Here is a 25,424-nt window from a genome sequence, read left to right as displayed (position 1 = left end):
CGTGTGCACGCACGCACACCCCTACATCCAATGAAACCTTGTCGAGGAGGATCACCAGGAACCAGATGTCAGGATGTGCTGCAAGAGGCAGATAGTAATCTTCTGTCATCTTGAAACAAGTTGCTTTTACGAGGAAAGACAGAGATAGTACACTATTTATGAAGCCTAGAAAATGAAAATAAGAATTGTTTCAGATAAATCTGCATTGTGGTACTGGGTTACGGGAACTGATCCAAAGTACAAGTCTTCAGTGGGAGGAAAACCTGTAACGGACACTCCTCTCTGATTTTTGGGAAGCAAATGACACACGAGTTATGCATCATGGAGGAAATAGACATTAATCCCTTTGTATTGTTCCCTGCCTTGCAGTGGTATGACTACATCTGGAATATTGCATTCAATTTTAGTGGTGTCATTGAAAAATGTTTTTTTTTCTCCTCTTTTCCTAATCAAATCTGACAGAAATCAGAAAGGAGTCAGAAAAAAAAAAATGTCTTACCAGGAAAGAGATGAACAGTACCTTCGGGTATGTGACTGCTGATAGAGCATGTGGAATCTCTTTGCTTTCCAGGCTTTTCTCTGTATAGCAGTGAGAAACATGATTTTTTGCAAAAACAGTTGTGAAAAGTGCTGCTTCTGGCCACCCTGCAGCTCTCGGAGGTCTGGTGCCCTGTGCGAGCAAGCGAACCCTGAACCTCGAGGCCCCGATGCTGCGTTCCTCCTCCAGGCTAGCTCGGGGCAGCCAGGGCGACGGGCAGAGCTGCCGCCTCCGGCGACGGGGCGGTGATCCCGCAGACTCCGGCTCACAGGTTGACAGGTCATGTCAAACGGACAGGAAAAGAATAGGCAAAGGTCCCTGCTTTACCAGACTCTTATCTCTCTAAAACGAAAGGATTGCATGGGGGAGACATGGCATTTCACTCTCCAGGAAAGTGAAGCTGACAATTTTTCATCATTATTAAATTCAGAACACAAATGATGGATAACGCTGCGCTGCGGTGTGGTGAGGAGCCTCTTCGTCGTCCCCGCGGTGCTGCGTGCAGCTCGGTGCTTGCTGTAGACGGGATACAGAGACTCCCCACCCAGGATTCGCCATCCACGTTTGCTTAATGTATCTTGCAGATTGCTCCGTCCAAATTACAGGTTTAAATAGATGTTCTCAGCAAACAGCATGGTAAAGGATGTTAATGTGTTTGGGGGGGGGGGGAATGAGGGGGCACTGTTTTGGTTTGGGGGTTTTTTTGGTCAAAGAATATTGAGGAAGATGGTGAAAGAAATGAAGCTGTCCAGATAAACACTTTGCGTAGTCATTTTACAGTGCTGCAGTATTTCAGTATTTATTTGTGTGGTATTTATCTTTTCAACCACTCACAAGTTTGCAAAAGTCTAGATGAGGTGACTTCTGACGCAGCTTCTTGGAAAGGTCTAGATTGGTCAGTAAGAGAGCAGATAACAGACTGAAGGTCCACATGAAATCCATGATAGGAAAATGGAAAAAATGTTTGTGGCTACCAGAAAAGGAAATGTACTGGTTTTGCACTAAACTGTGTCAAGTGGCAGGCTGTCCTCAGATGAGGTGAAACTCGGTTAAAAGTGCTCTCTCATAACCTCTCCAACTATGTAAATTGAAACTTGGGGCTTTGTGCTTGATGCAGGCTGGTGGTTTTGCGGAGCAGAAACCTCTCTCAAAGGAAAGTGCCACCATCGCAAAGGGGCCCAAAGGACTCTAACCATTGACGTGATGCAACTGGTCTGAGCGCGTATATCAAATTGAGAAGCAGAGCCCCAGCAAGTGGGGTTACAGCTCATCAGGATTACGCTTGGAAGCCACAAGTGCGTGTCCGAGTGAAATAGCAGTAAAATTCCCAATTTTGGAGAGCAGCCTGCTCTGTTTAGGTTGCCAAACATGATAAAACCAGTTACCAGCAATGTTTTGGAGAAGTGCCAAGTCCCTCTCAAATGGTCTAGAACCAGATGTTGTAAGCAAAGTGTTATAAAACTGCACCTGGTTAAGTGTGTTTGCTCCGGGCTGACTCAATGCTCTGACCATAAAGCGCTGTAGAAATCCCGCTCCGTTGTGCGTTAGGCAGCAAGTCTAAGCCCTCTTTGCTTGAAGCTGGTATCATTCTACAGCCCTTGATCACAAAGACACTCCACTGCAAGTCAAAGCAGCCTATGCCGTGAGGTTCACTAACTTACAGTTCTTTTCAAACAAAATATTTGGACCCACTTTGACCCTAGCAAGAGTCAGACAAACAGCTTGGCTATAGTTTTGCTTTAACCATGCTGGGTAGAAGCTCATCTCGCTGGAAGAAGCTTTAGATTCCTTCAGAACATTGAGTTTTACTTTGCTTTCTGTTTCATAGGAAACTGTTTTTGATTTTCTTCTTTTTTATTTTTTTTGGTAGATTTTGTAAATATTTAACCCTTGTAGGCTTGATCTTTAACTACACTAAGAACAAAATCCGAGCAGATTCACCATCCAGAGAAGGAGTGCCGATGCAATGATTTAGGTCTGGAGGTGTGACAGCTTTTTGTTTCTATCCCAAACATTAAATCTGCTGTTGCAGAAGGCCAATGCTCCAATCTGATTCATTACCTCTCTGTAATGATTTGCAGGGTCCTCAGGAACCTTGCTGGTGCCTGAGGAGAAAGCTTCCACCTTCTCTAACCTCCTCGCTGTGGCTCTCCTTTGTGTTTCCAGCCGCTTAGCATTTGCTTTTAGAAAAGCAAAAATACACGATTCAGTTTTGACTATTCAGGTGCAACAAAAATATCTGGGAATTTTGTGCGTTAGGAGGTCCTGGGCCTTGCAAACAGAGGATGCTCTTATCTGTGACTACGATTCAGACCCCTATCCTGGCCACAACTGTAACACAACTCCGCAAATATGAAGAACGCCACTGGCTGTGGGGTTGGGCTGCCCAGTGCAAAAGAGGTGTTGACAAAAGGAGCGAGGCCAGTGGAGGGCTCCTGGGAGATGGTCGTGGTGGTGGAGCCTGGGCGAAGGGAGCGCGCAGAGCCTGGAGAGGAGAAAGCTGCTCCCGGGCGAGGGGATCTTCCGCTGCCAAACAGGGCTGTAGAGGGGATGGAATCAGACTCTTCTCAGAGGCTTATGGTGAAAGGATGAGTGGCAACAGTCACAAGCTCAGCAAGGGAGTTTCCAGCGAGGGATGTAAGGAAAGAAATGTTGACTGTGGGAGAGTGAGTGAGCACTGGAACGGGGGCCCAGGGGTGGGGGAAGCTGCCATCCTTGGAAATCCTCAAAACTGAGTTGGACAAGTTCAGCCACATGATCCAGCGTTGAGCTTTGGCCCTGTTTGGAGTAGCAGGTTGGACTAGAGACCTCCAGAAGTCCTTTCCCACCTAAACTTTTCTGCAATTCTATTAAATGTCTGACGCTCAATACTCAGAAATGCCTAGCTGTAGCAGCTAACCAACACAAAAGAGTGTGGATAAGAGCATAGGAGACCCTTGAGAAAAATCTAAACTGTGACAGATGCTAGAGAATCCTATTTTATTATGAACATGTTGATTTTATAAACTGGGTTTAAAAATATTCTGTATTCCTTTGTGGCCTTATTGACAACTGTATTCTTGAGTAGATCTTGCTTACAACTGAAACGATGGTGGGAAATTCATTCAGAGCGCAGGGGGAACATGCAAGTGTACTGAAGTGCTGCTGTATTTTTTTTTGGGGGGGGGGGGAGAAGGCACATAGCCTGGTTCAGCCTTGTCCAAAGGTCTGCGTAACAGAGAGCAAAGCCAGACCTGACGGCAGCAAGATGCAAGTCTAGGCAATAATTGCACAGAAAATGACTTGCGGGAGGATATTGTAAGACTTTTCAGTGTCTCCACATGGAGATGCTTCGCAAGTTGTACGTATTAAGCGAGTGCGTTCGGGAGCTGGTTATCCTTTCAAGGCTGCTCTCTGCCCTGCTTTTGTTCTGGACGAGCGAGACTTTGGTGGTTGCTTGTTATCCCAATTGTTATCTTGGGAGATTGTAGCGGTGGCGGTGCTTTACTACTGTAAAACCTACCATAAGTGTTTTATCCTAGTAGCAAGCCAGCACGTTAACCTGGCCGGCTTAGGAGAGCAGAGGTCTGCCCGAAGAAAGGTGACAGTTGGGGGCCGGGAGGGTCGGGAGACGTGCCCTCGGGGGACGTGCGGGCAAAGTCTGCCCGTCCGGCTTCTTCACAGCTGGAGGTGGCAGACTGCAAAATCAAAAGGGCTGATACGAAATGGCAGACTTCCCAGACGAGTGCTCTGTGCCCTGGGATGTAACTGGTAAGTAGATATGTTTTCTTCTCTTCTTTTCGTTGGAAAACGTGAAGGGGGGGGAGAGGCAAGCTGTTTCTCAACGAACTATTGTGGAACCAGTTGCAGTTTTCCCTTTCCTCATTGCTTTCTGGCACCTTTTGGGTCAGGAGACAAGGTCACTGGGAGGAAACGAGAAGGCGGGTTTCGGATACGGCCGCGTGGTGCTTTTCCATGGGCTCAGTGAGGAGCAGCAGCGCTCCCGCTTTTACACTGCAGAGACGGTAACTGCCCTTCGTCCTCCTCCCTGCGCTCGCGATACGGGGACCGGAGCAGGTGCCGCAGGAACGGAGCGAGGAGGCTGTGAGCTCTCCGACGCGTGTGTCCCTCAGTAGCACATAAAGCAGGTTGCCGATGAGCCCCTGACTTTGCTTGGGAATTTTGCGAGATAAAGCAGGACAAAGTCCGATTCTGATTTATTTAAGCATGGGCTGTGCACTAGGAGGTGCTGACAAATGCACTTGTGTGGGATCTGCTGCAGCAGTGTGCTGGCACGGCTGACTTCTGCTTTCGCAGGAATCCTTGGGGTCTAGGACTGCTGCCAAAGTATCATCTGCAGCGTATGTAAATCCTGACATTCGCTGGATGCTGTTATCCCACAAAAGCCGAGGCAAGTACGTCTGTGTCAGCATTACGTTTGAAGTTAGCGTGTTGTCCTCCTGAAACCAGAAAGTTGAAGCTGTGAACCTGCTTTTGAGGATGCCTTGCCTGGCTACTGTACATTTTGGCTGCTTTTAGAGAGTTAATCCGAATTACTTAGTAAATACAGTGTGCTGGAGATGGGGGGGGGGGGGAGCTGAGGAGCCCTGGGAGAGCGAGGGGGGTGCTTTCGGAAGCTGGAACAGCCCACGGCAGTGATTTTGGAGGCAATGAGAAATGGGGAGCACCTGGGCTGCGTTTGGAGGCAAACAGTAGAGAGATACAGAAATAGAGTTACTGGGAAGTCATTTAGCATTTACAGCTAGGGAACAGAGTGTGCGCAGGGGAATTTCCCTATCTTTCCCCAGCAAAAAAAAAAAAAAAAATCATAAAATTATCAACATGAAATTTGCAACAGTACAAATCCCACCTGCTTCCTTGTCCCGCACAGGCAAATACACTGCGTTTGAGTGAAGCCTCTGCTTTTAGTGTACGCGTATAAAAGCAGCCGCCGCAAAGCGAAAACGGCGCGGGGGAGCGGGCCGGGGGGGCCGGCCCGGCCCCGGGATGCCGCGGCGGTTGCGCAAGGGGGGGTCTTTCCCGCAGCCGGTGGGCGGGCTGCGGCTTTAAAGGTGCTGCGCGGGGAGGGCAGCGGAGCGGTGCGGGGCGGCGCGGTAAGGCCGGCGGCTGCGGGCCGGGAGCCGGGGCCCGGGGGGAGCCGGGGCCCGGGGGGAGCCGGGGCCCGGGGGGAGCCGGGGCCCGGGGGGAGCCCGCAGCCGGGGCCCGGGGGATGCTGGCGGCAGCGGGCGGGGGAGCCGCCGAAAGCCGCCGCCGCCTCCTCCCGCGAGCGCCCGGGCGGCGGCGGCGGCGGGGCGGTCGGGGCGGTCGCCGTGCAGGGACTCCGCGCCGGGGCCCCCTTCCAGGGGGGGCCGCTGGAAAAGCGGGCTGAAACCCGAGACGGCCCGGCCTCTGGCAGCGCGGGGTAACGGCATCTCTCTCTTGGCGCTTCGCAGCTGGAGGACTAGGTCGGCGCTGCCGCGGAGCAGGAGAGCAGCTCGCCCGGCTCCAGCTGTCGGAGCCAGCCCGAACCGCCGAGACCGCCCGGACGGCACCTTCCTGAGCCGGTGCTGCGACCCGCGCAGGGCTATGCTCTCCTACCGCCTGCTCGGCCCAAGGCATCCCTCCAAGGTAACCTACCGTCTGCTGCCGGGTTGGTCTAACGCCCTTTGGGAAGGGAAGGGAGGACAAGCGAGATTCAGGGATTCTCCAGTTCTTTACCGAGCGTCCGCGTTTCGTTCCTGAAACCAAAAAAAAATTTAGAGTTCATATGGAAAAATTAATATTTACTTATTTGAGCAACTTCTTCCCTTCTGCTTCCTAATATGGGAAAGCCTTGCCTAAAATTTTTGGGGACCTGCTGGAGTAGAGCCAGAGAAAGCAAACGTGCTGGATCTGCGCTTAGTGCTGAAAGCGAGCCACGGGTCCGGGCGGGCTCCGTGGCCATCAGGAAGGATGTTCCTGTTCCCGGGGCAGTAAGCAAGGGAGGAGGAGAGGGGCCTGCGGTGCGGGCAGTCCCTGGCGGCACTATCGCTTTGTTACGGGGGGGAGAGCATGAGGCTCAAGAGTGATTTCTTGTATCTAGAACGATAACGGAGCTAATTCTGTAACACAGCTGCCGTGTTGTTGCTTCTGTCTCTGCGAAAGGACAAGTGAAGGCTGATAACCCCTTGCACTTTTTTGCCGTAGTGGATGCTTGCTCCTCTCTTCCTCTTGCTGGCTGAGCTGGGCTCCAGCTTCCAACCCACCTACCAATGGAAGGATGCTGCGACGAAGGAGAAAGTCACTTGCCAGCAGTGCCCGCCAGGGACCTTCGTGGCACAGCACTGCACCAGGGAGAGACAGACGGTGTGCGAGCCCTGCCCGGACCTGCACTACACGCAGTACTGGAACTACCTGGAGAAGTGCCGGTACTGCAATGTCATCTGCGAGGAGAAGCAGGTAGAAGTGCAGCAGTGCAATTCCACCCACAACAGAGTGTGTCAGTGCCGGGAGGGCTATTATTCGGAAATGGAGTTCTGCATCAGGCACTCCGAGTGTCCTCCTGGCTCCGGCGTCTTTAAACTGGGTACGTATCCGAGCCGAACTGCTGAGGCAGGGGCACGCGTGCTTGCGAGCATCTTACCGTGTTCTGATGTTGCTGCTGGAGGTCAAGGTCTGGGGAAAAAAAGAGCAGCCAATGATTTCCTGTAGTTCAACTTATTCCCTCTGCTCATGGCCTGTTTCCCCAGGAGCACTTTTTTTTTAGTTTTTGCCACTTTCCCTTGCTATGCTGGAAACACCCCCGCAACATGCTGCAGGACGTGGTAATTCGTAGTTGCTCGCTTCGCCAGGCAGACCTGGCCAGCTCTGGGAAATGACTCAGTGCTCCTGTCTCATAGCAACACGAAATATCTGAAAACATCCGAAATATCGGCTCTGAGCATGTGGAAATGCTTTGGTAGTTCCTACTAGTGCGTAAGCTCTCTTTTCCCTTGCAGGTAGGTAGCCAAGAATTTGAGGTGGGAAATGACAGTTATCTGCACTGAAAAGAAGTGCTTGTGGTGTAAGGGTAGGGCTGGTGAATGTTTGCAGCTCTGGGGTTGGTTTATGTGTTTTTTACTGTGCAATTTGCCTAGGTTATATTTAAGACATAAAATAGATAAATGAGTAAGACAGGTAGCAAAGCAGTAAAATCAGTCTTGCAAGGATTTGCATCTCAGGGAGATTCACAAGTCTGGAACTTTGTCCCCTGATGAGACACGTACCATGAAAGACTATAGGGCTTTTTTCTTTTATCAGTTGTTTCCTTAACACAAGTTCGCCTAGTTCCTTAGTTGCCTCCGCTGTTGCGTGCGTATACACTTTCTAAAAATACAATTTGCATATAAGCGTACGTTTCCCTCTCACTCTCCCTTGAGTCACCAAGGACTGGTCTCTTTTTGGAAACCGCAGCTGAGTAAAATAAAACAGCGTGGGTAGCATGGGTGAAAGCGGCGCGTTTTGCTTTGTGTTTTGAAGACGTTGAGACTTTTGGCAATTCTTCCGTGCGTGACACAGAAGCGCTGCAGGTTCGTAGGCCAGATGAGAAATGCCTCTCATCTTCACATGACTCTTATGGTTGAGGTTGATGGTTTCCTTGTTTCTGTAGGAAATGACTGTTACAAAATGCAGTGATTCAGCAAAAGGTGAAGTAGTTTTCCAAACGCTGTGGGAAAATCCCGTGAAATTGAAACATTACGTTTGGCTGGAAGCTTGGCTGTAGCGCCGAGTAGCCACATGAGCGAGCTGGGACACTTGGGGGGAAAAAACAATTTTTATCTTATTTATTTACTAATTCACAAACGGCTTCTTGTGGGGGTGTTACCGCACCACAGCCCAGATGTCCTAATTCCCCCAGGCAGGGCAGAGCTTCGCCGCGGATGGAAAGAGCGCCGAGGCTGCGAGCGCCTGGCCGAGCGGGACGCCGGGGCGCGGGGCTTTGGCGGGTGCAGACCTCGTTGGCTCCGGGGGCTTGGGCAGACCTTGTTGGCTTTCAAGTCGGACGAGGATTCTCTGATCTGTGTGTGGATCCTCTAGGGACGTTGCCTTTATTTTGTTTCCCCCTTACAAATATTGAACCATGTGTTGGGGTCATCATCTGAGCTGGCCAGGGCATCTACTGTTAAAGTCAAAGAAACAGCCCGAAGGAGGCTGTAACAAGGTAAAAACCTTGCTCTCCTCTGGCCATGTGAAGAGGAGATGAAAAGGGGTGTGGAATTGGGTTGTGACAAGGCCGTTAGCTCTTCTTGCAAAGACGATAACCGGGACCCTGGACAGATCTCGCTGGCTCGTCCTTTGGGTGAAAAGGCAGCTGGTCTGGCCCTGAGCCGTTAGCGGGAAAACGCAGCACTGCAGAAGCGAGCAGAGCACTGAAGCCCTCAGCAACTTTTACTTTCGCTTGGCTAGGAGCCTCCCAGCTGCGTTACGCTGTGAACCAAAGGCCTGTTTCAGCAGTTGGCTCACTCGGTCGCAGCCGGTGCGTTCGACCCATGAGGTGGCCCTTGCCACCAGCCCGTGACGCTTCCTCTTACGTCTCTGACAGTTCATCAGCATGTGTCAAACGCTTTGGCATCAGAAGATGACTAGAAAAAGTGTTGCTGTTGGTCCTGCAGTGGGACACACGCGTTTCGAGGGGGGGTTACAGGCAATAGCCGTCTGCAACATATTGCCCCCGTGCTCAGGCGCTGTCCGATGCTCTCGGCTCGGCTAACGGCAGACACGGCTTCTGAGCCCGCTCGCTTGCGGGGTCATCCCCACGAACGCGGAGGCGTGTGCTCGGGGAGGGACGTGCTGACGCTCCCTTTGCTGCCCCGTGCCCAGGTACCCCCTTCGAGAACACCCAGTGTCGTCCCTGCCCCCAGGGGTCCTTCTCGTCCTCCAACTCCAGCACCAAGCCGTGCCAGGCCCACCAGGACTGCTCGCGGCAGGGGAAGATGACCAACGTCCAAGGAAATCAGTACCACGACACGCTCTGCACCTCCTGCGGCATGGGGAGAGGCAACGGCACGTGGGGAGCAGGTGAGCCCGTGGGCACGCCGCCGGCCGGCCTGGCGCGAGGGTCCCCGTGGGCGGAGCGGGGAGATGCTGGAGCCGTGGTGTTGCTGGGATGAGCGTGAACTTCCTGGTGTCTTTTTCTATGTGGATGACAAATGAGATAAAACTACTTTTAAAAGTACAGAGTGATAACTACAGAGGATTAAAAGATAGTCTCTCTCCCTCCCTTACCTTCATATACCTTTGCATTAGGGCAAGGAATGAGCACAGGGTTTGAGCAACAGCCGCTTCTCGTCTGGGCTGCGGTACCGAGCGACACGCAGGTTCCTTGCCCGCTGAGAACACGGGTCGGCATCAAAATCCTATGGGTGTTTCGCAGGGACTTGGATAACTGGGGAAAGCCGCCAGCACGCACAGGCAGTTCTTTCAGTTATTTGCTCTGTTGCCTGTAACCGATTGCTCGCAATGATAACTGATTTCTTGTAATCGTGTAAACGCACCCAGTGTGAAGGGCCACCAAAGAGCCCGCCGGTCACCACCCAGGTCAGTCCCTGGCCGGCCTGGTTTCGCTTCCCCTCCCGGTCTTTCAGCCTGTCTTTCTGGAAATTCTTGTCGTGGCCTCCAAGGTACAAGGTACAGCAGAGCCTCAGCGTAACTTGGATTTTGGCCTGTTACGTGGAAAAAGCAATGACGCTGCATCGCCCGTTTCACAGTGACAGCACAAACTGCGGTGCTGAGTTTCCCTGGAGCCTGAGAGCTGGGCAGGAGCCTTCGGTTGGCGCAGGAGAGGCAGGAGAGCGACGGGGCAGCTCCAAGAGCTGTTCTGTAACTTGCATCCTCAGCGATTTAGGGGGTGAGAAAGGGACCAGCTCTTTTGTGTGCAAGCTCATCCAAGGGCCTGGTATCAGTTGGGGTTTGCCAGGCAGCGTCTGAAACCACCTGCTCTACCCCGAATGTGCAGCTGATACACGAAGGAGGCCAAGTCTGTTCCTCTGGTGTCAGTGAATCTTCAGTCTTGCTATTCGAAAAACAATAGCTTCCCTTCCTCTGCTGCGCAGCAAGAAGGATTTTCCCCCCAGCAATGTATGCGAGGAGCTCGTCTTGCAGTTGTCTCCTTCCCGAGAGCTTTATGCAAAAGTATTTCAGCAAACGGGCCTAGCAGACGTGGTGTTTCTCGTTCAGAAGCGTGACTCACGCCACGAGCTGCCCGCCTGGAGCGTGATGCTGGGGGGAGGAGTGGGCCAGCACCTGCCCTTTCCTCGCCGCTCGCCAGGAGCGTGATGCTGGCGGAGAGGGAGGATGTCAGAGGAAAATCAGCAGAGCACGTGCCCTTCCCTGCCGTTAAGCAACGGCACCTGGCTCCAGACCGGCCGCTGAGCTATTTATAGAGGTTCAGGCCCTGTGAGCAATAGGGAGCTGAACGGTGTTTTTAACTCCAGTCCTTCGGGTGATTTCACCCAGCAGGGAAGGGACACGGGCACTTGGGCTTCTCTTTTGTGCAGCCAATTGCAGGAACGCTTAAATAACAACCTCCAAGTCTGGAGGAGGGTCAGAGGGTCCAGGCAAGCCCAAGCCAGTAAAACCAGTGAAACCGTTCCCAGTCTACGCTGGCACAAAATCAGGCTGGTCTCTCCCGTATTGGTTAATAGCGGGATGGGCCCATGTAGGATGGGTTGCTGCTGGGAAGCTTTGCCTGCAGTGAGCGCTGGATGCAGTCTTCCCGGCAGGACTCGGTGAGCTGGAGCCAGGGCCGGAGCGGGCCGTTCCCGGACGGAAGCGCCCAGGTCGGGACGGGACCCCGGGGAGGGAGAGGGGCGGCAGCAGGGTCGGCCGGTTTGTTCCTGGCTTCGGACTGGTGTCCCGGTGTTGCGCCGTGACCTCCCCTCTAACCGGCCGGCGGTCTTCTCCCAGCAGCCCGGGAAGAGGAAGACTGCGAACAAGCGGTGATCGACTTTGTGGCTTACCAGAACATCCCCGTGAGGAAGCTGAAGCGCCTGCAGCAGCTCCTCGAGCACTCACCACGCAAGCAGACGCCGAGCAGCCGGGCGGCCATCCAGGAGAAGTTCAGGGCTTACCTCATCCAGCTGAAGGAGGGTCACTACGAAGTCACCAGGGAGCTGCTGGAGGCACTGCGGGCCACCAAGCTGCACTCCATCGAGGAGAAGGTCCGCGAGCGCTTCCTCCTGTCCTGAGCAGACGAACTGGACTTTTTATAGGTTTTGGGGGGGAGTCGCGTTGTGTACGTTGGGTTTTCTTGGTTTTTTTGTTTTTTTTTCCACTGTGGCTTCATTAATTTATTAGTCTTTCAAAAACTAACTTGAAATGCACCATGGAGAGGATGAACGATAGGTTGGAGTTGGGCAGCCGCCGCGAGGCCAGGTCTGCGCGCGGGTGACCTTGGTCCGCTGGGAACAGCCGTGTGTCCGTGCGAGGAGCTGCCGCGCGCGGGGCCCGCGGAGACCCTGGTCCATCTCGGGGCACTGGCCACTTCCAGCCCTCAATACGGGTCAATGTTTTATCAGAAGAGAAACACGCGACCAAGGTCATTTTTCTGGGGAAGGGCCCTGTTCCCCCTTTTTAGGCTTCCGTGCAGCTTAGTTTTAAACAGTCTGGTTTTGTATTTTTAATTATTTAATGATATTTTCTGCAGAGGATCCACTTGCGTTTTTTTGTCACACTGGTTTTGAGAGTTTGCTGAGATAGCTGGGGTGTAGGATGCCCCGGAAGTCACTGGTACAGCTGGCTTTAACTTTACGTCTGAACTACCTGATTTTATACTGTATGTGAAATACGTTTTGTAAAGAAAAAAAGCAAAGAAGTTATTTTATTATAAGAGTCTCTGGCACCGGAGCCCTTTCCTAGTCTCATTTGGGCGGGGGGGAGGCACTATCGTGAGTCCCAGACTATCGTCTCCCAGCTCTTGCTTATCCCTATCCCATTTTCGCCTGTGCCCGCGACCGTAAAACACCAGCCTTGAGCCCCAAAGTGAAGAGCAGCGGGAAGAGCCTTGGCGAGCCGAGGGCGAGGATGCCTGTGAGCGTGCCGCGGGCTCCGCACCCGTGCTCGGCCGGGCGAGGATGCGCGGCCGCGGGCCGGTGCACGAGCAAGCGGTTGCATAACGGCAGGAGAGCCCCGCTCGTGCTGACGGCAGGCGGTTTTCTCTCTTAAGCTCTGTAAATGCTACTTAGGGAAGTCAACAAGGGTGACCCTCTCGGGCTTTTTCCAGCCTGTGGCAATGATGACACAGAGCCTGCATATTCCGCCTTCAAAGCATTTGGCTTTTTATAGCTCCTTTTAGCTGAATAGTTGCCAGGAATAGTTTGTGGTTCAAGAGAGAAATATTTTCCCCCAACCAGTAGCTGTGAGTGCGCTCTGAGAGCTTTGCAATGTGGAAGTGCCCCCACACTCAACTCGTGAGAGGAAGGCTGAGATAACCAAGCACAAGGGGATTTTATCTTCGCCTCCGCTGCGGGCGGACGTTTCCCGTGTCCCCCCCGCCGCGCAGCACCCGAAGGCAGTTTGCTTCGCGCAGCGGGCTGGGCGAGCAGGGCCTTCCCGGGGCAGCGCCTGCTTTGCCAAACCTGTCCTTGATGTCCTCCAAAGACGGCTGTACAAGCACCAAAGTCGCCCCTTCCAGTGCTCCGTTCCCACCACACGTGAGCTTTCCGGGTGCTCGGTCTTCGCCCTGCTGAGCTGCTTGATCAAATGTTCCCCCCCGAAATGGGACTTCTGCCCGGGCGCTGGTGGTGGTTAAGCCGGGGTGGTTGTAGTTTGGGCTCGTACAGCCGCCTGGCCGTGCTCGGTCCCGGTGCTTTCTTCTCCGCACGCCAACACGAAGAGCGATGCAAAAGCAGAGGTCCTGGCTGATGGACAGGACGGTGCTGGTGGGTCCCCAGTTCTCCCAGCCTGCGCTGGGACTGCTGGAGCTGCCCCTGCCTGAAGCGCTTTGCCTTGGGAAGGGCCCAAGAAGCCTGCTGAACACAGGAGCACAGTATGGGAGGGTTTTTTTTAGTTTAGTCTTGTTTTTTGACACTGTGACTGTTCTCTCCCATCAGGATGCTGGGCTGGGCAGATCCTTTAGCCCTTCAGACAGAGCAAGCGCAGCTGCTGCTTTTGAAGGCTTGGTCGCACCCCCGGGCTTGCAGGAGTTCAGGTGTCACCTCTGTGACTCTGATGAGCCAAACGCTTCTGCGCGTTGGTTAAGAGCGAGGACAGCCGCCCAGGAGGCTCAGCCTCTTCTGCCAGGATCACGGGGCTGGGTGAGGCCAGTGACGCCCCTGTGCCAGGAGGTAGCTCGCACGCTCGGTGCCACCGCTGTCACTTGCTCCTCCAACGGCAAGAAGTCCTGTGAGCGCTCGTGTGTCGTTCGGCTTGCCCTAGCGAGGGGTTTTGACCTGGAGGTAGCAAGGTTGGAGTCTGGTCGGCTGTTGGGGTGTTTTTGTCCGTCAGTGCGCACAGGGGTGCTGGTGTCGCAGCCCGGAGAGACTGGGGGGCTCTTTCCGGGCAGACAATATTTGGGGCGCTGGTGCCTTTTCTAAGTTGTTTATTGGAATAGTTACCCCTTGTCTGAGGTTTCTCTGCCAAGTTTCACGCGGATTTAGTCAGAATTTCTACACAGTGATGTTTCTCCTTGCGTGGACTTGCAGGCAATGCAACAGTGGGGGAGCTTCCTGTGAAACGCTGACCTTTATAAGTAACAGCGTCCAGTTCTCCAAGCACACGAATCCCCCTCGGTTTCCAGGAAATGGGCTTTGTTATAAAACTCCACATGAGAATTTCACGTTGCTGAATCCAGCTGGTCTCACAGCCAGACCACCCTGCGCCCAGCGAAGCCACGAGAGCTTCCTCCTGCTCGGACCCCACCTCGTCTCCCACGTACTCGCCGCAGCAGGCGCTCACAGACCGGGCCGTGATTAATCATAAGCTTGATTAGTTGACAAGGTGAAATAACTTAAAGGATAAAAGCCCCTTTTGGTTTTCACTGAAGTTTCCAGGGCCCAGAGAGAAAAGAGGAACAGCAGAGCCGTGCAAACTTCTTCCTAATAATTCAAATGACTGTTTTCCTTATAAGCTAAGGACAAGCACATGGTAACGCTGAAACATCTTCCGAGATGACTCAGATCTGTAGTGCAGAGAAGATAATTTCCCCAAATGCTGTGAGCCCTGCATAAGAGGCCCAAGCCCATGCTGTGCTCCAAGCTGGGTTTCCCTATCGCCCTATGCCGTTAAATACTTAAAATAGGAGGGGGGGGGGGGGGAAAGGGCATGCAGAAAACCGCAGCAATTTATTCAATCCGCTCAGGCACGGCTGCTGCTTCGGTTTGCCTCCGTCCAGGGCCCCGTGCCCGGCAGTCCGGCTCCGGGCGTCCAGGTGCGCGGTGGCTCCCGGAGGGCAGCGCTTCCCCAAACGCCGCGGAAGTCTCTCCCGGCAGGAACCGACTTGCTCGCAGCAGGATTGGTTCAGACAAGCTCCTGGGAGGAAAATCCGCCTGCAATACAAGTGCTGCATCTGCTGGCCTGGCGCTGGAGGGTGCGAAATGGAGTTAGGTAGATGATAAACGCTGGTTCGAGGAGGCAGTGGCAGGTTTTCGCGGTGAGGTCACTGGCAGCTGCTCGCGCCCACGGAGCGGAGCACAGCACACCAAAGGGGGATTTGGGGAGGTGCGGAGAGGAACACAGCGGGACCCGAGCAGGGCTGCGCTCCCATGCCATAAGCCCAATCCAAACAAACTCCAATGGTCCTTGGCCCCGCAGTCATGCCCAAGTCGCAGGTCAGGCTGATTTCTTCTGCCCACAGATTTCTGCACATGTTCCCTTCGACGGAGGTTGCTCTTTGCTCCGCGTCCTTCCCCATGCAGCGCTGGGCAGCCGGACCGGGCGCTCGGCGGCAGGCTCAGCCCTGCAGAGCCTGCGCGAAGAGACTCAGGGAACGTTATTTGTATTGAACCTGTCTGAATTTGCCCATCACTATTCCACAGAGGAGGTACTGATTCTTATCTTCTAAGCGTGCATGCTGTCTTTTTGTCTTCTGATTGTAATCTCCTGTGTTGTTTGCCTAGGCTTTCCTCGCTGAAGCACATCCCTTCCCGCCGAGCGGGTTGTTTCTGCGGAGGCAGGGACCCGAAGGGGCCCGAGCTCCTTGGGGACAGCGCTGCAGACGGACGCGGCCAGTGGCCCCGGGGACACGGAGGTGAGGGTGAGAAGTCAGCGATGCCCACGAGCAGGAGCAGTGAGATGTGGGGAGGGTAGAGGGCAAACGTGCAAACGTGCCTGGAGTGTGTCACTAACACGGGCAAGGCGACAACTGGAAACTGGGTGACATGATGCTCAGGACAAAGTAAATGCCCCAAATTCCCGCCCGGCATGACGACACCGTGGCAGATGTGCAGGGTGCCAGCCCGGCCGGCGCTCGCCCGGCCGTCACCTCCCGTGGCTGGAGGAGGGCTTGGCGCACGCGCTGCTCCGAGCCTCCCACAGCTTTGGGTGGCAAAGTCCGAAAACACGTGGGAGAAGCAGAAATAGCTGCATCCTGGTTTTTACAGAAAATGGTCAGAGAGGGACAGTAAAGGGCTCTGACGTGCTCCGGGGAAGTGCACTGGGCTGAGCAGGGCCATGGTTCCCCGGCCTGGAGCCAGCTCCCCGGCCGGACCCGCTCTGCCCTGGGAAGGTGCCCCGTCCTGCAGCGCCTGGAGCTGCGTTGTTGGGCTCAGGTGCCACCTTATGGGGACAGGTGACAAAGCCTCAGTCATGCACGTGCAATGAAGGAGGTGGTTTTTCTCTCTCACGGTCTCATCCTTAATTCCTCTAGCCTCATTTCTTTCCCTCGGTCTATAATTTCTGTTCCTTTCCGTTCTAGGAGCTTCCTGAAACTAGGATGTCTCATAGAATAAATGAGAGGTCTCCGGGGACCTGGGACCTGCTCCCAGGCTGGGCCAGATGAATGAAGAGGCAACGGGAGGGCTCACGGCCAGCCTCGCGGTGGGTCGGGATCGGTTTGGCACGCCAGGTAAGGAGCGAGGATCAGCTAAATGCTCCTAGGCTCAATGCTCAATGAAAAATGTTACTGAAAAGGAAACAGTTCGATTTGCTGAAACTATTCGCAGTAAAGAAGCTCAAATACTTCTGTAGCCTTAGGAGCGTACTGGTGCTCCTGAAGGCCCCTGCTTCGGAGACAAGCTCTGGCCGCGTGCCGTGGGCTGGAGGACTGCTCGCTCCCTGCCCCTTCTGTCACTTCGCGGCTGCCCGAGCTAGTCCTCCAAGGCCCCGTGTTTCCCCACTTGGAAAACGAGATGAGCTTGCTATATCCCACACTTAGGAAGTGTTCAGAAGCCTTTGCAGTAAGGATGTTCCAAAATTGCAAATTATTGCTGCCTTTTTATGGCATAAGGTAAGAACAGGTGACAGCATCTTTCATCCATGATCTCCCTAAGTAGCTTCAGTTACTTCTTTGAGAGTACTGAATAACTAGCAGACTTGTTCAGACAACGGTGTAGTGTATTGACTCGGTAGTCAATAGATAAATGAAAGAAGGGAGCTAAAAAAAGTAAAGTATGAGATTTTCTTTTAAACCCAAACTGGATCCAGTTTCTTGTGGCAATTACAGATTTTCACTTATTCCCAGAGTCCGCTTCCAAGCAGATTGTGGAAGGACGGTTGTGTTTTACAGAGAAGCTTGCTTCTGCCTGGGGAGGCTTAAAAGTTCACTCATGGGAATTAATCCAGAGAACAGGATCAAGGCTGGAGCAGATTTCTGTTTGTTCAGCCGTTGTTTGAGTCCCCTTGGGTTGCTCACGAGGTGCTAACTGCGTCATGGTAAGCCTCCATCTGGGCACTGCATCCTCTTAGCGCGAATAAAAATCGAATAAGTTGGTTAAACTCTCTGATGCCCTTTGCTTACATCAGTTTTCCACGAAACTTGGTCAGGAAGCTTGGAATGACAGCTATAATACACTTACACAATTCCCTGCCTGTTCAGAGCAGCAGCACGTATTACTTCTGGGTCGATGTAAAATAGGGTTCTTCCCAAAGCAATTGTTTGCTTACCCTTTAAAAAAACACTGGCATTTTCCATCTTACTCAATGTTTAGGGAGAGGGCTAGGACAGCCCGCTCTGCCTGAATGATTAAGTAATGTTGGAAATCAGAGGGCGAGTATTGCACTTGGGTGGGAAAAGCACGGCGACCGCTTGGCAGGAAGAGCGCCGGGTACCTGGATCACCTTTCCATGCCAGTGGTGCCGGTGCGGGGTTCGGGGCTCTCCGGACGCTGCTCCGACCGTAGCCGAGCTCCAGCTGGCCGGCACTTAGCTGTAACAGCGGGGAGCGGAGCCGGGAGACTTGGTCATTTTTCTGCGGAAGGGCAGGGAAAGGACAACCTCCCCGATACTGCTAACCAGGGAAAACAAGCTTGGCGGGTATGTGCGTTGGGTGATCTGGGCCCAGCTTCTGAGCGCGAGGCATGTAGAGAAGGGTGTTTTTCACCGTGAAGCCCAAGGGACTGGATGAAGGTCTGGAGAGTTCGGACCAGCTGCGGGGACACGCTGTGAAGTGCTTGTTCGGTCTCAGTCTGACCACCAAGATCCCCAGGGCTAGTTTCTATTTCTGTCTCTACTTCTTTCTGTGACACTGAGGTTGGGCAGGTGATTTATTGGGCTCGTCTTGGCCTTCCCAGAAGACGAGGAATATTTGGAGGGAAACTTGGAAGATGATAAGAATAGGAGCGTGCATTCCCCAGTGCATGACTCTGAACCTGAAACACACATTACCTCCAGCAAAAGCAAAATCAGGTTCTCCTTTTGCCCAGTTTCGTATGTCGTGTACTGATATGATGACACACAGAAACAACCAAGCCTGTGACTCAGCCCCTCGCACTTACCGAGATCCCCTGCGCTCTGTTACAGCAGCTGCACTCATGTGATGTTTACTAGGTCTTTCACAGCTTGTGGGGTAAAAATCCTGTGATCCTGTCTCTTCTCATTGCCTAGAGGTGAATTGTCAAAATTTCCACCCCCGCTTCGAGAACGTGGGTGCTGATTTGGGAGAGCGTAATCCCTGCAGGAGACACCACTATGTGGGAGCAGCTGTGTTTGATGCAGTAGCTGTCACAGGTAACCAGCGGGTTTCATCCCGCTGCAGAAAGCGTTCGATGCGTGTGGGTGTTATGCATAGCCTCGGATGCAAAACGAAGCCTTGTTTAGCCTAGGAGGAGAAAAACCTGATGGCAGGGCGTGACAGCCCTTAGTATCGCACAGGTGACCCCAAGCTCTAGATACAAAAGCCCGTGTGAGCGAGCAGTGGGCTTCGGTGATAACATACGGATACGTGGCAAAATCTCAGGGAAGCCAAACGCGGGGCCGCCTGGGCGTTCGGCTAAACGCTGCCACTCAAAGTACCAGTGCTCATTGCACTGCTTTGGTCTGGCAACAAGGAACTCCTTATTTCCTTTGTGACTCTCTGGTTGGGGCATTTATTTTCTTTACGGAGCAACACGATTTTTGTGGGACAGTATGACTCAAAAAAAAAAAAAAAAAAAAAAAAGCTTAAGGAAGTTTGCAGGGGAGCCGGTATCAGATTATTTGACTTCTGAGAACTAGTAGAGTTCCTGGATAGGAATTGAACTGGAACACATGTGAGCTCTGCAGCTTTCTGTTTCAGCAAAGCATTTAAGGACCTGCCTGATTTTACAGCGCGTTTCGCCTGCCCTTAGAGTAGCGCTTATGGTATATCCTGCATGCAGGCTCCTTACAGCCGCACTGCATAAGAGCTTTGAATTAGTGCCCGAGGCTGAAGGACGTAAGCTTCAAATGATGAAGCATTTTCTAAATTATGTTGTGCGTGTTGCACACTGCTTCCCCCGGCTGCTGGGCCAGTCCCTGGCAGAGCCGCGGCTGTGCAACAGCAGGACACTTCTGTTCGCAGCTACTTGCTTGTGCTTTGCAGGCGGGTTCAAGCACCAGAGTCCTCTGCAGGCGTTTGCCCCCGTCACGGCCGCCCCGGCAGGGAGTAGCTGTTGGGGAGGACGGCGTGGACAACGCGTAGCTGTGTACTTGTGCGTGTGGCTGTGGCTTAGCAAAGACGGTGCCATCTCTGGACACGTACAAAAAGACATTACTCATGAGTTAATAGTGGTAACGAGATTACTGCCTGTCGTTCCAGCACGGATTTTCTTCCCAGGAAAGTGAAGGATGTTTTATCCTGTGAATTCTTAAGCAAACGTATCTATCTCCCGCCTCATCTTCACGACTGTCCTTTGGTAGCACATGACATGATTGTGGGAAAGGTGAGACTGCTGCAGAGGCAGTTTTCTGCTGATCTCCTGATACCCTCAAAGGAGGATGTGGGTAATGTGGCATTCGATAGATCACACTTGTAAAAAAAAAAATCAAATCAAATTTTGCAAACTCATTTGGAATCAGCAGCCTTCAGCTTCAAGGAAAGACAATGTGACAGAGTAGGAATGAGAAAATTCCTTCTAGCTCCAGAAAGTGATTTTATATGTTTAGAAATGAATATGGGGGTGAATTCCACAGGTGACTAATTCATTGAAAATCTTCCTCCTCTTTTTGTTTCCAGTTGAAGAGAACCTACTTCTTTATGGAAGAAGTTCTGGTCACCTTTTCCCCAGTGATACTGAACACTGTATTGTCCAAGTTCTCTGCTCCTTAGTCATGCTCTTTTTTAACCTTGGGGTTCTGACTGCTTTTAGTACTGAGGTGCCTGTTTCATCATAAAATTTAATCAGCCTATTCACTAATTATTGCCATGAAGTTGTAATTGCTGCCCTACCCAGAAGAGGAAAAACTAATTGCTGGGAAGTGTATCCTTGTGAACTTTTTTTGGCTTAAAAAAAAAAAAGCCTAAGCAAACATAGAGAAATTAACAGAAAGCCCCCAGTAGTCATCGTGGAAGTTGCCTTTACCAGAGGAGTGTGGAAAAAAACCTCCGTAAGGGATTTCAGAAGCACTAGAAACAAAACTGAGCATCAACGCTGTGAGAAACGCCTGAGATCCAGCAAACAAAACACGCATTATACACCAGGAGTGCTTTTTGTGCGGGATTTCCAACTTGTCTGAAGTACCAGGGTGAGAAAGCACCTGCTCTAGATTCTCTGACCTCCTTTGGCCTGATGAGAGCTTGGGCTCCTCCTGATTCCTCTCCCTCCTGTTTGTAATTACAGCTGTTGACTCCTTCAGCAGGGCAACGAGCACACTGGAGCAGAGGAAAGCACTGGGAACAGCGTGCGTGCGTGCCACTGCTAATACGGTGTGGTTCTTGGCAAGAGACAGATTTCTAGGAAAATGCAGATTTCTCTCAAGTGCGTAAGCAGCACCCAGCCAAGTTACTGCAAAGTCAAGAACATGTATTTTCTTTTCTCAGCATTTTCTGCCCTTTATGGTTGTGCCCTGCACTGTGTGTTCTTCACTTAAACTTTTTTGCAGGCACGTCGCAGATGCCGCATGTAGGTGCTGCTCCCTCAAAACTATGCAACTTGCTGAGACTCCTGATGTCATGAGAAAGTCCCTTCCTTCTCCTCCCGCTCTTTAGTGCAGGCACTCTTTGTCAGTCCAGTGAAGCCTGCAGAGCAGTTTCAGTAAGTGCAATCACCAGATTCAAGCCTTGTTTCCCCAGGAGAGGTCACACCTCAGTTCTTGAAATACTCGGTGTGCTTTTGCACTGGTGTTCTACGCAAAGAATGATTTCGTCATTCCTTCTGGCAGAAAGTGCATCGTGATCTAAGTCAAAGGCTGAGATTAGGCTGCAGATGCTCTCTGACGCCAGTGTTTCTGCAGAAAGATGGAGAAACTGCTGCAAAAAGTGATACTGCTCTATGAAGTCCAGTAGAAAAAAACTGCTCCCTAAATACCACGTTCATCCTGGCAGACCCATATTCCCATATACTCCGATAGTGCCTTTGTGCTACAGCCTACGGTCCTTCCTCTAGCACTGAATAACACATTACACACCGTCTGATTCATATTGGGCTTGTCTGTACCTTATTTGTTTTCATAATAAACTACTTCCAGATAGGATTTTCGTAAGGCCCTCCTACTGCTCTAGCTCAGCTCCCACTGAGTTCAGCTGGGGTACTGGTAAGTCTCATTTGATGACATTTTTTTCCTAGCCCAGCAAATTGCTATAATACAACTCTGTGAGTCATCTTAGAAGAGGAAGGAAAAAAAAAAAGAAGAACTGTTCAGAGAAAGATATAGTTGCTTACAGTAAATATGCTTAATCAGATGTTACAATTCATGGATTCCTCTTATTTATGAAGCACCAGAAGCAATAGCGAACCTCTGTAGGAAGTGGGACGACTGAGTGTTCACCATTCACAAAGAGAGTGGGCAAGAATGAGAACAAGGCATGCTCAAAAGGGGATGACTCAACATGCATGGAGAGTGCTGCCTCTCACCTTTGCTCCTACTTCTTTCTGCTGAAAATCAAAATAGTGTTTTCAGCTGAAAATATGCAAGAGTGGATCCAGTTGCCAGCATACTACCCAAATCAGGGAACGCAGGAAGTGATAGAGTTTTTCCGCTGTTTGCAGAATCACAGAATTGTTGAGGTTGGAAGGTACCGTTGGAGATCATCTCTTCCCCAGGCCTCTTCCCTGCCTCCCTGGCAGCATCAGTTCAGCCTGTTTTTCTTGATGGACACCTGTCAAACCTCCTTTCGGGAAAACCGTACATGACCACTTAGAGTCAATTCTTTCAGTCTCTGAAAACAGGCCCAAGACTGGGGGCAGGGGAAACTCACTCTGTGGTACTTCTTGTGGAAAAGGCTGAGGATCACTAGTAGAGCTGCAAGCAGAGGCAAAATCTGCTTTCCTTTATTTGTGGACACTGCTGTCTATGGCTGCCCATCAGATACCTTCTGCATTAATTAAAAAAAAAACCAAATTATATGATTATTTGAGGAGCTAATGGTAAAGAAAGACCAGTGAAAGTACCACTCCTTGCCTTTCTTCCCAGATTCATTTAGAAGTTCCCTCCTTGAACTAATACCCTTTGCTAGCAGTAAAGTCCTATTATATTGTTTCAGAAAATGAATTGATTAGGCATTTCATTAGAATCCTTTAAATACTTGGATCCAGAGTTTTAACCTTTTAATTTTTCTGCAAACCCACAGTGGTACTTTATAGCTAGTTATTCATGCCTATTTCTAAAGAGTGCGTCCTTCTGGAAATCATGATCTAGACTAACCTAACAGTCACATGCCCAATACCAGCTGAAACATCATCACAGAGCAGAAGCATGCTTCCAGACTCATCACTTCCACAGTAACACATCCTTTTGCTTCAGACTGCTCTCTGTAATGTGTGAAGACACATGCTATAGCACCATTCGTACACCAACACATAGGGCATGTCTATCAGTTCAGCTAACAGAAGTAGGAAGAGGCCAGAATCTGGGTTATATATTTGGAGGAAGAGACTAAGACTAGCTAGATTAGGAATTAAAAAAAAAACAACAACAAAAATAAGCTAGACCTCTGGGAAGGATATTAAGCCCAATTCTCTAGGGTGGACTGATTTTGGTTTGGCAGAGTAGGAAGGATAATCAAGGGCCGGTTATCCTATAACACCTTCTACTTGCTTCTGCATCTTGCCCTGAAACAGCTGGCACTGGCCCAGCATCTTAAAGAAGATGTTCGACTTAACTAGAAGCTGCGTCTGATTTGTCCCGGTATTTCCTCTGGTTCTGTGGGACGGGATGGCATGGCAAAGGCATGGGATAAAATCTTGGATCAGCATCCCTGAGAAGCAGACACAACATTGTGCCATTGCAGTGAGGCTAACTTGCATCGCTGTCGCCTTACACTAGGCTGGGATGGCACTAGGGTGTTACTGGCAAAGTGCTGTAACTCAGTTATCCTGTTTCTTTCAGTAGTTCCAAATGAAGATGAAATTGTCACCACATCAACAGGGCTAGCTTCTTTAACAGCATGCCAAATCAAAAGGAATGACATTGCACCCTCAGGTCTCAGTCTAATACGGTCAAAATCAACTTCTTAGATCTAGGACTGTTTCCAACACCCTGTTTTTTAGCCTAGTTGCTACTTTCCAGTCTTTAGAGAACATGACCTATCCTCAGCTAGCAATCAGATGCATCTGCTCCTCAGCTGTCTTCCTCCTCTAATCACAGAGGTTGTGGTGATGCTGTTATCAGGGAAATAGCATCTTTCAACCCAGCAGCTCCCTCCCTTTTGCTGGGGTGGCCCTGCTTGTGTTCTGGACTTGTCAATTCTGCTGCCCATGCTGTCCTTCAATTATTACCTCATTAGATGAGGTAATATTATATGGGGTATATATACATACATACATATATATATATATATATATATATATGAGGTAATATTAATTACCTCAGTAGATGACCACTGATTTCATGTTGGCCTCACTTCTTGGCACATCTGCAATTCTAATTCTGCCTACCAAATGCGCAGTACCTCTCAGAGCTGGCTGTTCTTCAGGCTTGAACAGAATGCAGGTGCCTGGGCCATTTAGATGGTTTTGTCTTTTCCCACGTGCTCTGATGTGCAGCTGGTCTTGAAAGAATTGCCTTTAGGCAGAATTGTGTCTGTGTAACTACAGTGGTTGCAAATTCCCCTTTCTTTCTTGTATCAAAGCACCTACTTTGATGCAAACATATGATCTGGAATAAATCCAGTTCTGCTTTTGTTTGGAGCCACCTTCCACACCACAGGTAGTTATCCTGAGACCTTTATCTCACAGTCACATAAAAAGATTTTCTGTCATAGGAAGTGCATTGGAGCAGAGGATATAAGTACCATCCAGAGCTGAGTTCATCGCTGAGCTTTAGGTCTGCTCTCAGACAGACATACGTGGGCTAAGGGGCTTCTGCACACATCTGCATCCTGTATAGATGATCACTTCCACAGATGCTATGGGTAGCGCTGTGATTAACAGAACAGTCATTAAAAAGCCTTTTCTTATAATGGAAACCTCTTGCCTCCTGCTGCTCACTGCTAATAAATGTTTGCATAGCAGGGAAATTCCAGAGGGGTTAAAGAAAGTTAATCTTCTGCCAGTATTCACATAAGGCCAGTGGCATGACCTCCATGACTATTAGCTCAACTTCATCTCAGTGTAAAGCACATTAAAGGAAAAAGTGATTATTAAGCACGGGAGATGAAGCAGCTTCAGCTTGAAAAGATAAAGCAACTCTTCAGAGAAACAGATTTCTGTAAACTGCCATGGGCAAAACAGGCCTGTCTCAAACATACCAAAAATCTGAAAAAGACTGTACTATGATTTATATACTCAGAAACATCCTGACTTTGGTTGGGAAGTTTTGCAGAGGGCTCACTCGTCATGCAAAATAGTTTGGAATAAAAAGTCTGTGCTTCCTGTAACAGCTTGAATAAAGCACAAATCTAAAATGTGATAAATACCATGACACTGAAATCCTGACATTTGATTACTGGTCAAGATGTAAAAGAGCTATCAGCATGCCATCTCTGACTATCCCAGTAGGATTCTTTTTCAGGGTTGCTTATGCAATGGCCACTATCACTTTTCAGAATCCTCCTCCATGCCCATGCTGCATCATTAGCAGTACAGACCTGGTTATACAGACTGAAGCTGCAGCAAAACTGCCCAACAGAGGAACTCAGCGTCCCTGTGTAGTCTTTTAGGACCATATAGAGCAGGTGCAACAACAACAACAAAAAAAAACCCCAGCTGATTTGGTAGTGCTCCATCCTCTTTGTGCTTCCTGTAAAGTACTGCAGGTGGTACAGGGTCAGAGAGACCCAAGTCCAAGCTGTGCTTGCACAGGCAAGATGATGTTTCTCTTTCCTATCAGCTGACCGAGCTGGATTCCTTCATCACAGTCACGCTGGAGGGAGGATGCACCAAGGGAACTCGGCAGAAGGCTT

General features: G+C 50.9%; 1 protein-coding gene and 1 long non-coding RNA gene across 3 annotated transcripts; one reads left to right on the top strand and one right to left on the bottom strand.

The window, feature by feature from the left end:
• Positions 1–1,232: 1,232 nt before the first annotated feature.
• Positions 1,233–7,748, bottom strand: LOC112992807 (uncharacterized). The gene is made up of 3 exons (XR_003261614.2): positions 7,140–7,748; positions 6,155–6,255; positions 1,233–4,977 (listed from the first exon to the last, which is right to left on the bottom strand). It is a non-coding gene; the product is annotated as an uncharacterized LOC112992807 (long non-coding RNA).
• On the top strand, positions 5,464–12,379 carry TNFRSF6B (TNF receptor superfamily member 6b). 2 transcript variants are annotated; one of them, XM_064521662.1, is made up of 5 exons: positions 5,464–5,631; positions 5,971–6,145; positions 6,704–7,082; positions 9,356–9,553; positions 11,441–12,379. In XM_064521662.1, the coding sequence occupies exons 2-5, from the start codon at positions 6,104–6,106 to the stop codon at positions 11,719–11,721; spliced, it is 900 nt and encodes a 299-aa protein (XP_064377732.1). In that variant the 5' UTR covers positions 5,464–5,631; positions 5,971–6,103; the 3' UTR covers positions 11,722–12,379. The 2 variants fall into 2 exon arrangements, with proteins under 2 accessions (XP_064377732.1, XP_064377733.1); XM_064521663.1 differs by having other exon boundaries at positions 5,465–5,631; positions 11,444–12,379.
• The last annotated feature ends 13,045 nt before the right edge of the window (positions 12,380–25,424 follow it).

This window comes from Dromaius novaehollandiae, chromosome 16, assembly GCF_036370855.1.
Source record: "Dromaius novaehollandiae isolate bDroNov1 chromosome 16, bDroNov1.hap1, whole genome shotgun sequence".
In the NCBI taxonomy this organism is placed as follows: domain Eukaryota; kingdom Metazoa; phylum Chordata; class Aves; order Casuariiformes; family Dromaiidae; genus Dromaius; species Dromaius novaehollandiae.
This window is presented reverse-complemented; position numbering and strand designations above follow the sequence as displayed.

Excerpts from the sequence above, each read along its gene's own strand:
- TNFRSF6B (XM_064521662.1), top strand. The coding sequence starts at position 6,104 with ATGCTCTCCTACCGCCTGCTCGGCCCAAGGCATCCCTCCAAG. Across the intron at positions 6,146-6,703 it reads GCCCAAGGCATCCCTCCAAG|TGGATGCTTGCTCCTCTCTT; the intron begins GTAACCTACCGT and ends TTTTTGCCGTAG. Across the intron at positions 7,083-9,355 it reads CTCCGGCGTCTTTAAACTGG|GTACCCCCTTCGAGAACACC; the intron begins GTACGTATCCGA and ends CCCCGTGCCCAG.